The sequence below is a fragment of the Calliphora vicina genome, chromosome 5 (assembly GCF_958450345.1).
Source record: "Calliphora vicina chromosome 5, idCalVici1.1, whole genome shotgun sequence".
In the NCBI taxonomy this organism is placed as follows: Eukaryota; Metazoa; Arthropoda; class Insecta; order Diptera; family Calliphoridae; genus Calliphora; species Calliphora vicina.
Window position 1 is genome coordinate 40333321 of NC_088784.1, and position 12952 is coordinate 40346272.

The 12952-nt window shown below is 30.9% G+C and overlaps 1 protein-coding gene across 1 annotated transcript; it reads right to left on the minus strand.

The window, feature by feature from the left end:
* Nucleotides 1-2859: 2859 nt before the first annotated feature.
* Nucleotides 2860-3327, minus strand: LOC135961185 (putative uncharacterized protein DDB_G0286751). Its single transcript, XM_065512681.1, has one exon. It carries the CDS (start codon nt 3325-3327, stop codon nt 2860-2862), a length of 468 nt encoding a protein of 155 aa, XP_065368753.1.
* Between the last annotated feature and the right edge of the window lie 9625 nt (nt 3328-12952).

Below are 12952 nucleotides of genomic sequence, written 5' to 3' on the forward strand. Positions count from 1 at the left end.
GAAATTTAAAAGTGTCGGTTTAGGCCTGAAAAAACGGATTCTGTCGGACTTCATACACGTTACATTAAATAATAATGGAAAGTATTGAATTCTTAGTGAATATCGACATGTAGTACTTCATTCATTGATGGGTCCCAAAGACATCGCGGTTTAAAAATAACACTATACAACAAAATCAAATTTTTTCCAAAATTACAAGGTCCGACCAATAAATTTTGATAGAGGAGACAAAAAAAAACTTTCGGCGTTTTGAAAGTTTACATCTGAATTTTATAAGAGAAGAAAATCAAAAGTTGTTTTATTTTTATACCACTTTGCTCGAGCTAAATTACAGCTCAGAGTTGGTAATGCAAAGTGTGTCCATTTATTAAAATTTTATTGATTATATACTAAATTAATGCTTACATTGCATTTTAACCTAAAGTGGAGAATGTAGCAGTTGGACTGAACATTGAACGCAAGAATCACATAAAAATTAAGTAACGATTAGTACAACACACAAAGTGTTTACTGTTTTGTCGTTTCTGTAATATGATATTAATTCTTTTGCATTTCAATATTCTGTCGGTATAGTTGACATATGGTTTATGCTACACCTCCCTTTTACGGAAGAATGTTCATACAGTTTTTAAGTGTATGGACATTCTTTAACAAATGGTTACAATAACCTTAATATTAAATTTTATTACAAAATATATGTCTTATAAGTAATATAAAATATGTCTACGTAGACTTTATAATGGAAAATTTTAATTCTATTCATTGTTAAAAATCTTAAGTCTATTCTTATGAACTATTTGCTCTTTGTTATTTTTCTTATCTATTATTGTTACATTATTTCTTAAATCTATATTTTTAATTTCAAAAGGTCCTTTATATTGTGGATCTAATTTATGACCTGCTTCATTTTTAACTAAAACTAAATCTCCTATTTTAAATGTATAATCTAACAATGTCTTATCATAATTTAATTTCTGTTTTAACTTATACCTATCAATTAGTTCTCGGGGCCTCTTATGTGCCACTTCTAATCTATATCTAACTTCCTTAGCATAATCTTCTACATTATATACAGGAGCTATTGATTGAACCTCATTAAATTGTTGAAACCCAAACTAACTCATAAGGACAGTAGTCATGTACAGTAGATGGCGTAGTATTAAAACAATAAGTGAAATACTTGAGCCATTCATCCCAATCGCTTTTGTCAACGGATATGTATGATCTTACATATTCGTTGAAGGTTCTATGACTTCTTTCCACAGTTCCTAGTGTCTGATGATGATAAGCAGTCGATGTAATATTCTCTATTTTTAAAAGGTTACACAATTCATTAAGTACTGAGTTTTTGTACTCTGTACCCATGTCCGTAATGAACGTCTTCATCGGACCATAAGTAAGAATAAAATGTTCAAATATAGCTTTCGCAACTGATTTTGCGCTTTTATCTTGTATGGGTACCGTTACAAGATATTTTGTCATGTCACATATTATTGTGACAGCATAAGAATTTCCGTTATAAGATTTTGGTAGTGGACCTATAGTATCCACTATTACCGTATCAAATGGTTTAGTCGGTGTGTTTGTCAAAGTCAATGGCATTTTTGTGTGTTTTGTAATTTTAGCCGACTGGCATTTTTTACACATCTTCCAGAAATAATATCTTTTTATTTTATTAAGAGTTCTTGAAACACCAGAATGTCCTCCTTCTGCTGGATCATCGTGGTATCGTTTCATTATCTCTGTTATTAATTTGGCACTTGTTACGTGGATCACCTCATTAAGTAGCGCTACTTTTAATAATTTTAATAATTTATTGCCCATTTCTTTAAATTCATTAATAGAGATAAATTCGAAAATTTTCTCACTAGGTGCCACTTGTAATTTATTAATGTTTAGTTTACCGGCCACTTCTTCGAGCCTTGGGAAAAATTGTCCAAAGTCAAATTTTCCATTAATAAACAATTCATTCATTTGTATACATGCTAATGTAGATTTGCCACGTTTAATATAAAACTTTTGTGGGGTAATCTTTAGCTTACAAAATTTTCTGACGTCAGAATTCATAATTGGTACAAATATATTGGGCTTCTCATTTTCATTTTCTAAATGCCGTTTGTTTATTGTAACTGGAGACTTTTTAAGTGACTCTTTTGCCATTGATCGTGTGTTTATTTTGTATATATTGTTATTTTCATTGTTTATTTTTTTCAAGTCATTTATGGATATACGTGATAATGCATCAGCAACATAATTATCTTTTCATTGGTATTTAAAATCCTAATAAAGGCATTGTCAGATTTAACCAACGTGTTAGCTTTAAATACACCTTCTTGGGGCTCCTGATTTGGAACAATTTATTTCTTGTTCAGCATGAGTGAATCTTACTTGACGAATCACCTTTGCTCTGGCAGGCAACGTAATATCGCTGTAAGCACTTATAATTGGTACTTCTATCTGCTGTGGAAAATTTTCAGGTCTTAAAATAAAACAATCCTGGTCTTGGCTGAATTCAAGAACGCAGTTATATTTTTTAATGAAATCCATTTCTATAATATCGTCGCATGGTATGGTGAATTCATCTCTCACAACGTGAAAGTTATGAGGTATTAAAAACTACTTGTATCTTAGATAAAAAAAAACTTAGATAAAAAAAAAACATCGTACCAGAGATCTAATTTTGCCTTCACCTATTCCACTTAATTTTGTTATATATTTAGTATTTAATTTTTTAAAGTCATATTGGTGTTTTAGCAAGGATATATCTGCACTAGCAATGTTAATAATTCTTTAGTTTGATTAATCTGTAGTCTTATGAAAATGCTAAAGTTGAGGTTAAGATTGTACACTATTCTGATCCTAGGGAGCGTTCGGGTTTTCCGAATCGCTATCAGATAGATTGGCTGCTCTTACATAACTTCCGCGGTTGTTAGCACGTCGCCATCTATTTCTGTTGCTGTCATTAGTATTATTTCCGTTACTATTCGGATTTTTAAAGTCATTGTTGGCATAAAAGTTATTGTTATTTCTGTTATAGTCTCTTCTCCTATCATAATTATTCTGTCTTTGGCCATAGTATAGTATGGCATTCTGCTGACCTGTTGCCTCGGTACAGCTATTTACAAACTTACTGACAGCTTCATTCATGCTGTTAAACTGTCCTGCTTCCATGATAAGTTTAACTTTATCAATGGTGCAGTTTTTAGCAAGTGCCTTTACGGCAACCTGTGTAGAATATTTACTTGCCAATTCGCATGACAAACCGTTCAATATGTATGCATTTTCTAATGATCTTGTAAGATTTACTATTTCTGTACAAATATGCATTTTTTATCCTTTCTAATCTATTTCAAAGGACCTTAAAATTTTTTTTTTTTTTTACTTAATTAGACTTAATAAGAACTATGTAATTAATTTCTATTTCTTAAAAATTATTTATTATATATTATAGTTTACATTTTATTTTTTCTATATTTTTATGGTTAAATTTTTGTCAAATGGCGGTTAACGCCTACTGACCCTATACGTGCAAATGGATGCACAGTAGTTTTTTTTTAAATTTATTATATGGGGCATTTCACGTCAAGTGAACCAACTTTTGAAATCGATGTCTTCCGATCGCGATGAAATTTGCACCAATGTTAGTTCTATTGGATAGTAATTCGGACACCATTTTTCAACAAGATCGGTCAAGAACAAAATTTGACATTTTGGCCAAACAGGTGTTTTTTTTATCCATATAACTTATTACCTATTGTTCTTAGCAAAATGTGTCCCAAATAGTTTAGATAGCTATTTATGCAATCTTTCGAAAAAAAATATTAAAAAAATTTAATAAAATATTTTTGATTTTTTTTTTCTTTTGAGGTTTGCTCCAATACCATCACATGCTCCTTTACCATGAGCAGTAGGATGAAAATGCCACTCAGCTGGCATTCCAAAATCTTTTTCATGAGCTGTAAGATTTGCGAAGCTACTTTTGTTTTTAAAATGTTGACGAGCTCCGTCCGAAACGTAGTATACCTTTTCTACTGTAAATTTTGATTTTAGATAATTTAGTATTATCTTCTGGTACTCATAAACTGCAACGGTGTCATGTTTTAAATCGTCGGATATGATTGCCATACTTTTGTGTTCCAGGTTTTCTTCTTTCATGTAGTAAATAACTACTGTGAATATAGTTGCTTGGTCGTTATTGAAGTGGAATGCTTGTATGGAATCCTGAAGAACATATTTATAGTTCTCTGCGAAATCAAATGAAATAATGAATTCACCAGACTTCAAATGTGTTTTCAAGTCCTTGAAGAATGACCACTGCTCTTTGACTAAAAGGAGTGTGAGAATCCCATGCTCAGCAACCAATTGTTTAGCAATTCTTGCTTTTCGTTGAGACGTTCCAAACTCAGTCATTGTTTTTGCAGAACTCCATGTTCTTGGAGCAAGCGTGAGAAGTTGAATTCTTTCAGCTTCACTCTGTGACGTTTTGTATTTCTCTTTTATTTGTTCAAGAACTTCTACTGCATCCTTATGGTATTGGTTTCGACACTCATTCGTTGAATTTGAAAAGTTAGAATAACCATCATCATCAACAGTTCTGACTTCATTCTCGGAATTACTTTTGTCTTCATCTGGAATAACTTCAACGCAAGGCTCATTACTATTCAAATTCGGTAATTCGTTCAACTTTCCGAGCTCTTTCCTGCATGATCCACAAATTTTCAATCGTTTTGACAGCGTAGGGAATTTTTTTAATAAGCCGTCGGAAATATTTCGCATATCTGATGATCTGTGCTTCATTTTGTTAAAGGGATTAAAACAAAAAGACGAATAAATTTCATTTTCAGCCTTAGCCTTTTTAGAAGTCGTAGACATTTTGAATTTTGTAAGTATTTATGTAAATAACACACGTCTTAACTTTAACGCTGTTTCTAAAAAACTGATTTCCGTATGTCTTCAGAATGACAATAAATAGTTTTTTAAGATCATATAGGTAGTACGTTTTAATGAATGAGTCTAAAATCTTTTATTAGGGTCAAGAAGGGCTTACATACTAAAGTACCTAGTTTAACCAAATGTTACAAATAATAATAAAAATAAACCACCATATAAATAACCTACCTGTCAACTTCTACCTCTCCACCCACTTCTTAAAGTCAAATGTCATAAAATAATAAATAAACTGGTACTTCGGAGAAGGGCCATAAAATATTTCCACTTGATTCCAAAAATTTGTTTCTGGGGCACCTGCTATTTTAACAATGAAAATCACGTGCGCTGAAAACTACCTCAAGGATTGGCCGCAAGATACAAAACTCAGACAAATTTTGGGGGTGGAAAATTAATAGCGGTCGGCCTCATATTGCACCCCTCCAGTGGCTATTATCGGTCAGTTGTTGTGGTTTTTATTTTTAAGGTTTTAGAAACACTTACACACAAATATGAAAAAAATCAATTTAAAAACATTTGTCTTGAGTTACAAAACATTTATTTTGATAGATATCCCACTCGCATCCCACTAAGCGACCAAAAAGGTTTTAAAGGAAAAGACCTAAGCTTTCTTTTGAGAAAAAAAATTAATAAAAAAAGAGTCCATTTTGGAAAAAAAAAGTCAAAAAGGTTTTTGATTTTTCAAAAAAAAGTAAAAAATTGTACGTCTTGAGTTACAAAACATTTTTTTATAGATATCCCACTCGCATCCCAAAAAAAATTAAAAAATGGGTCCATTTTTTTTAAAAAAAGTCAACAAAGTTTTTGATTTTGCAAAAAAATTCAAAAATTTTAAATCTTGAGTTACAAAATATTTTTTTTGATAGATATCCCACTCGCATCCCACTAAGCGACCATATAGGTCGCTTAGGAAAAGACCTAAGCTTTCTTAAAAAAAATAAAAAAAAAAAAAATAAAAAGGGCCCATTTTGAAAAAAAAAGTCAAAAATATTTTTGATTTAAAAAAAAAAACAAAAATATTTTATTAAATTTTTTTAATTTTTTTTTTCGAAAGATTGCATAAATAGCTATCTAAACTATTTGGGACACATTTTGCTAAGAACAATAGGTAATAAGTTATATGGATAAAAAAAATACACCTGTTTGGCCAAAATGGTAAATTTTGACCTCCTATAACTCAGAGAGTTCTTGACCGATCTTGTTGAAAAATGGTGTCCGAATTACTATCCAATAGAACTAACATGGTGCAAATTTCATCGCGATCGGAAGACATCGATTTCAAAAGTTGGTTCACTTGACGTGAAATGCCCCATATACATATTTTTTTCTATATTTCTTTTTATATACATTTTATTTTGATGAGGCTTTTAGAAGGATATCGCTCCGGTCGATTTTTAACCACATGGCAGGATCTTCCTTTGGTTTAGGACTTCTTCTATAGTGATCGCCTTTGAGCCAGGCGATCTCATTCTGTACTTTGGCCGTACAGAACCTCTGGCGGAGACTTGGCTGTCCGCCAGGAACCACAAGATTACTTTTGGGTGCTCTTTTTTGTTTGTTAAGCACTCCAAAAGACTGGTGTAAATAAAATATTACAATTTGTAAACAATATTTTTCCTTGGGTGCTCTAAAATTAAGCACTCCGAAGGACAGGCAGGATCAAAAATATGCCAATATGCTTTTGGGTGCTTTTTTTTATTTTCTAGCACTCCCAAAGACTGGCAGGATCGCCATATAAGAGAAGAAAATCAAAAGTTGTTTTATTTTTATACCACTTTGCTCGAGCTAAATTACAGCTCAGAGTTGGTAATGCAAAGTGTGTCCATTTATTAAAATTTTATTGATTATATACTAAATTAATGCTTACATTGCATTTTAACCTAAAGTGGAGAATGTAGCAGTTGGACTGAACATTGAACGCAAGAATCACATAAAAATTAAGTAACGATTAGTACAACACACAAAGTGTTTACTGTTTTGTCGTTTCTGTAATATGATATTAATTCTTTTGCATTTCAATATTCTGTCGGTATAGTTGACATATGGTTTATGCTACAATTTAATTTGAGGGCGGGTTAAAGTTTCCCAACTCTGGCACATTCTTATTGTTAATCTTTATAAGAAACCATATCATTCTTACATTTTAGGTATAAAATGTGTTCAGCAAAGTTATGTAAAATGTTACGGAGAATCTTTTTGTAGAATATGTTAACCCTCTAAATCCTCAAGGCATGGGTCTTTTTTGTCCTTTTTTAAAAAAAGTGCAAAAACCACCATTAAAACAGGGATTTAAAGGGATAAACTGTTCTGCAAAAAAATTATACGTGAAATATTACTATAAGTCCCTGAATACATCAAAACGGAAAATTCAACCAGAAAGTCAGAAAAAAGGAATAAAAAAAGAGAGCATAGGGTTAATTTCGCATTTATTAAGAATTTTATTTTAAAGGACATTTTAGGTATAAAATGTATTCTTCAAATTTATGTAAAATGTTACGAAGAACATTTTTGTAGAATATGTTAACCCTCTAAATCCCCAAGGCATTGGTATTTTTTGTCCTTTTAAAAAAGAGCAACAAACACACGATGGCTGAAAGAATCGAACATAATATTTCATGAACAACAACTGAGAAAATATTCACTTAAATGTTTACCTTTCGGGGAAAAGAAAGAAATATGATTTTTATTGAAAATTTAGAGAGTTTTTGTTCTTTACTCAAGAATGTGTTATTTAATGAATTTAAGTTTGAATTTTGAAAAATTAATTATAATTTTTTAATATTTATATAAACAACCAAATGTACAAAAAACAAGTGATATTCAGTATTAAATATTAACTTCTTCTAATTAACTTGTTCAAATTAACCTTGTTTTTAAACACAATTAAAAACCTGACTATATTTACGATCTAATTGTTTTGTTCTTTACTCAAGAATGTGTTATTTAATGAATTTAAGGACGTTTTTTCAATTAAAACACAAATGTAATTTTTTTATTAATTGTACTGCCTTTTTTCTTTGGTGTACATTTTTTGTCAATTCAATATATGTTCTACCCTAGGTGGTATCGGCAAGCTTAATGCGACACTATCATCCTTCTTCGTCAGAGAGATACCGAAGTATATACCACAACTTACCAACTCCTGAACTCAATTTGCAATTCATCTGATGTTCAAATAATATTTTCCGTTTATCATTATTTACGAACCTGCAAATTTCACGATAACATTTTTATAGCACATTTCTGATTTCCCTGGAATACCTTGCTGATCTGATACCTGGAATATTTTGCCGACTAGGCCCAATTTCATTACTGTTATGAATTTTAAATAAAATATATTCAGAATATTACAGTCCACATACTGGCCTGTAACAGAATTCCATTCCGATCGAAAGTGGAATTAATTCCGTTTTTTTGCTTTTTCAGAAAAAGTAAAACGAAAATTTCTTTCGGAATGAAACCACTTTCATGTTACAATTGTAATTATTTGTTTTTCTAAAATTTTAAATCAGTTTCTGTAGCAAAAACATAACTTTTGCTTTAATATAAAAAACGCTGTTCAAATTAAAATCAGAAATAAAGAATTATTAAATATTTTTGGAATTAATAAATTAACCGGAATCTGAAGAACCTAAAACGAAATCGATCGGAATTGTAACTACGGAATTGAAACCATTCCGAACAAAATGTTTGTCAGTCTTGATAATTTTAAATATACCACGAAATTTTTACTAAAATCGGACAACGTTAACCAATTTGCAATACATATTTAAAATTTCAAATGAAAAGATAGCGAAATATTATAAATAATATAAAATAAATTTCATATATCGTCAATAAATCCATAAGCGATTATCTAAAAATTCTAAAATTTCTTAAAAAAAAATTTAAATAAAATTGAAAATGGAGTTTTGGAGAACTGCCGTTAAAAAAATTAAAAAAAAATATTTAATAGCAAAATTTTTCCAAAAACTGAAAAATTAATTTTCCTTCGAATTGGAAAAAATCTTTGAGTAAGTTATATTTAATGATGATGGGAAATTTGTTTCTCTCATTAGAGTAAATATGTGTGCTGTGTCCTCCACTATGCCAGTGTTCGCAATTAACCGTAGATGCAGCACCCATTTGGTGTAGAATCTTCTTGCGTTCTCAAGTCGGAAGCCTTGAATTTTGTCATGTCAGTATTGCCAAACCATAAGTCCTTTAACGTCATCGGAAATAGCCTACCATAATCAACGTCTTTTGTTATTTTTATCTGAGTATATTCGGTATTATATTCACCTTGTAAAAGGGATTCTATTACTGATATTGCATCCTTGAATGGCCATTTGATGTGTACCAGAGATCCATTTCTGGAGGCCTCTTTGGCTGTTCTATCTGCCTTTTCATTTCCAGAAATGTTCATATGACCAGGAATTTAATTGATATAAATTATCTCAAATTGTGATTTGTCTCATTTGTTAAGGATTCTATGTGTAATGTAGTTTTGATGATTAGGATTCTGTAGAGCATGTAGACAGGATTTTGAATCCGTGAAAATTACAATTTTCTTGAATGAATTTCGAGTAGCAAAGTCAATTGCCAATGCAATTGCTAGTAGTTATGCAGTCATTGATGATAATATTATAAATGTATAACAGGATTCAGCAGTATCAGATTCAGGATGAACGAAGGCAAAACCAGTAAAGTAGTTGGATACAGAACCATCAGTATATAAGATTTCATATTCCTCATGTTTAAAAAAGTTAAATTTCTCAGCAAATAATCTTTGGATAATGTCTCCATTAGCCACAGCATTGTTTTTACAGGATCCTTTAAAGAAATCAGTTTCGAATGTTATATGATCATTGTTGTTGTTGCACCTCATATGTTCATCAATGTCATTGAAAATGAAATTATATTGACGATAAATATTGGCTATGCTTGTTTTTATACTTTGTAATTCGTTAATATAATTTGAAATTGGAAGTTTGTGAAGTAATGATTTTAATATTTCCTTAGCTGTTAGAAGAGTAATTCTGAACTTGGCAGGAAGTTCATTAGCCATATAGTATAGAATATGCGTAGGAGTAGATCGCAGAAGACCCAGTGCCTGTCTTAGGTAATTGTTTATGTTGGTGTTAATTATATTTAATGCATTTTTGCTGATTAATAATACGATAAAAGTTACAAGTTCGTTTTATATTTCAAACAAAATTCTTAACATAATCCATTGATGAGTCGCCATTCGCAATAGTCCGGCCCTAGTACCTGATTGTCCTTCAGGAATTGATTTTGTATCGATGATCAAATTTAGTGGACGTGGTCCGTTGTCGAAGTGAATCGCCCTCGTCCCCACAAAATTGAAGGATAATTCCAATTCCCTACAACGAATTGAAAGGCTTGTCAACTTGTCCAATAGATATTGTCCTACAATGTTGAAATCCTTATCGAATACCAACATGAAAAAATCATCCGCAAATTGAAAAAGCGCGGTTTTTTCATCATTGATTTCATGTAAATTTGCCGTGAAAAGGTTAAATAAGATCGGAGAAAGTAAACTGCCTTGTGCCAAACCGTTACTTGTTTGAGCCTCTTGATTCCCAAGTACGAGTATTCCTTTTTCCAGAAAGTTGTGTAGCCATTTTATTATATCGGAATTGAAATTCTTATTTATCATAATTTTACATAATAAATTGTGATTGGTATTGTCGTAAACTTTGTCGATATCTAAGCATGCTGCTACTACGTGATGTCATTTCCTTTTAAGATTATAAACTGAAGTGATGACATCATTAATGCATTTAGCCGTAGATCTCCCCTTCCTGAATGCATACGATCTCTCAGGTAATAAGTTGTTCATTGTGGTGTGATTTTCAATATGTGTCTTAATCAAAGATTCAAGTGTCTTAAACATAACAGAAAGAAGACAAATGGATCGATTATTTGATATTATTGATGAATCCTTATTTTTGTTTGGTACTGGACATATAATAATACGTCTCCGAGAATCTGGAATTATCCCATTTTGCTATAATCGATTAATTTCATTAAACAGTTTTCCTCTTTCGCAAGGTTTAAGCTTTTGTAATATTCTATATGATATGTTATCGTCGCCTTTAGCATAGTCATGGTTTCGAGATGCAATATATTTCTCAAATTGTTCAAATGAAATAATTGGTATGTCCGAATTCGGAGCATAATTTAGTGTTTGTGTATTATTAGTATTTATCGTAGAGTTAGGTTCCGTTAAGTTTGATAAGAATTCCTTAATCTGATCGGAGTTCCATGAGTTGTTCATGAGTTGTAATTGATATTTTGTAATTCTTGATAGTTTTTTCCACATTTCCTTAATCGAGTTTGGATGTGATAGATCATCCAATAGATCACTAAAAGCTTGATTTTTCTTTTCATTTATATATTTTCTAAGTTTAATTTCCATTTCTCTGTATGTTTCGAGATTATTAAATGATTTATCTTTGAAATATCTGTTTCTTACTAGATTTCGTTGGCCAAATAACTTATTTGACTCAATTCCCCACCAATATTCCCATCTGTTACTGTTATAGCGTTTTTCGTTCTAAGATTATTTATCGTCTTTGAAAAATCATTTAAGTCACCCACAACTTGTATATTATTGATATCATTATAAAACTTCTTGAGAATATTCCTAAAATCCTTATTTTTCATAATATTGTTGATTTCGATAATTATTGGACAATGGCTACTACCAGTTATTTTAGTGTTCATTACCTTCTATGAAGTAATTTGTCTATTACAAAAGGTCACATCTATGGCTGATGGTTGAGAATTTGGTGGTATAAAGGTGTCAGTTCCATTATTGATACAACTGTAGTTGGAATTCATAAGAATATCTTCAATTATTATACTCTTATTATCGGTTGAGTTTCTATTCCATAGTTAAGATTTTGCATTAATATCACCACACAATAACGTTAATTTTTTTGTTTCCTTGCATAATTGAATATTTTCCTCATTTCGTTAATAAATTCTTGAATATTCATGTTTGGAGGACTATAGTTGCAAATTATTGTGATATTTCTTTTCAAACTAATAGTTGATATGGATATTGTGTCATATTGAGAATTCATATTATTAATTGTGAATCTTATATGTCTTCTGATATAAAATCCAACACCACCAAACCCATCCTATATGTTTTTGCATACAAAGTTATAGTTGTTCAAACTTGTGCATGCATTATCTGTTAACCAAGTTTCATAAATAATTGCAATGTCAATATTATTGTTAACCATAAAAATTTCAGGTAGTTCCTTATTACCTTTCTTTTTTAAACTTTGAATATTAAATTGTAGTAGCTTCATCTTGAAGGCTGGTGTTTTAAAATTTCTTTTCAATTATTGATTTACTAATCCTGTCAGCATCCATGTAATTCATTCCCTTATTTACATTGTCCCTCATGTTCAATAACATTTTTATCGTTTGATCCGAGTTAAAAATACCATTTGTCCAATTCGTAATTATACTAGTGGTATCCTGAGAAACCTTGGTAAGAATATCAATTGCCTTGTTATAGTTATCTGACATATCCGTCGTTTCCGATAATTCCATAATATTTTCATCCCCATAGTTCTGCGTTTCGTTGATGTTTAAGGTTTCCGTGAATTATTTCTAGGCAAGTTGTAAGAAAAGTTCATAGAATGATCCCTTAATACTTTTTGATGTTCTTTAAATAACTTACGCGTATTTGCTTCTGCATTTTCTCTGTTCATGTTGTTCCTTGCCACCTTCGAGAATGGTAAAATTCTATGGAATTCTCTAATTGCCTCGTGATGGTTATTGATGTTGTTGTTTCTGTTGTTTTTCATCATCATGTTTCAGAGGAGGAAATTTCTCAGAATCTTCTAATATAGAAAAATTGTTGGTAAATAAACCCGATAATCTTGTCCTGGCCTCTTTGACTTATAGATTTTCCACTGTCATCAATTTTTTCAACGCATACGCCTTAGTTCTTGCTGGGCATTCCTTAAATGTGGGTGGATGA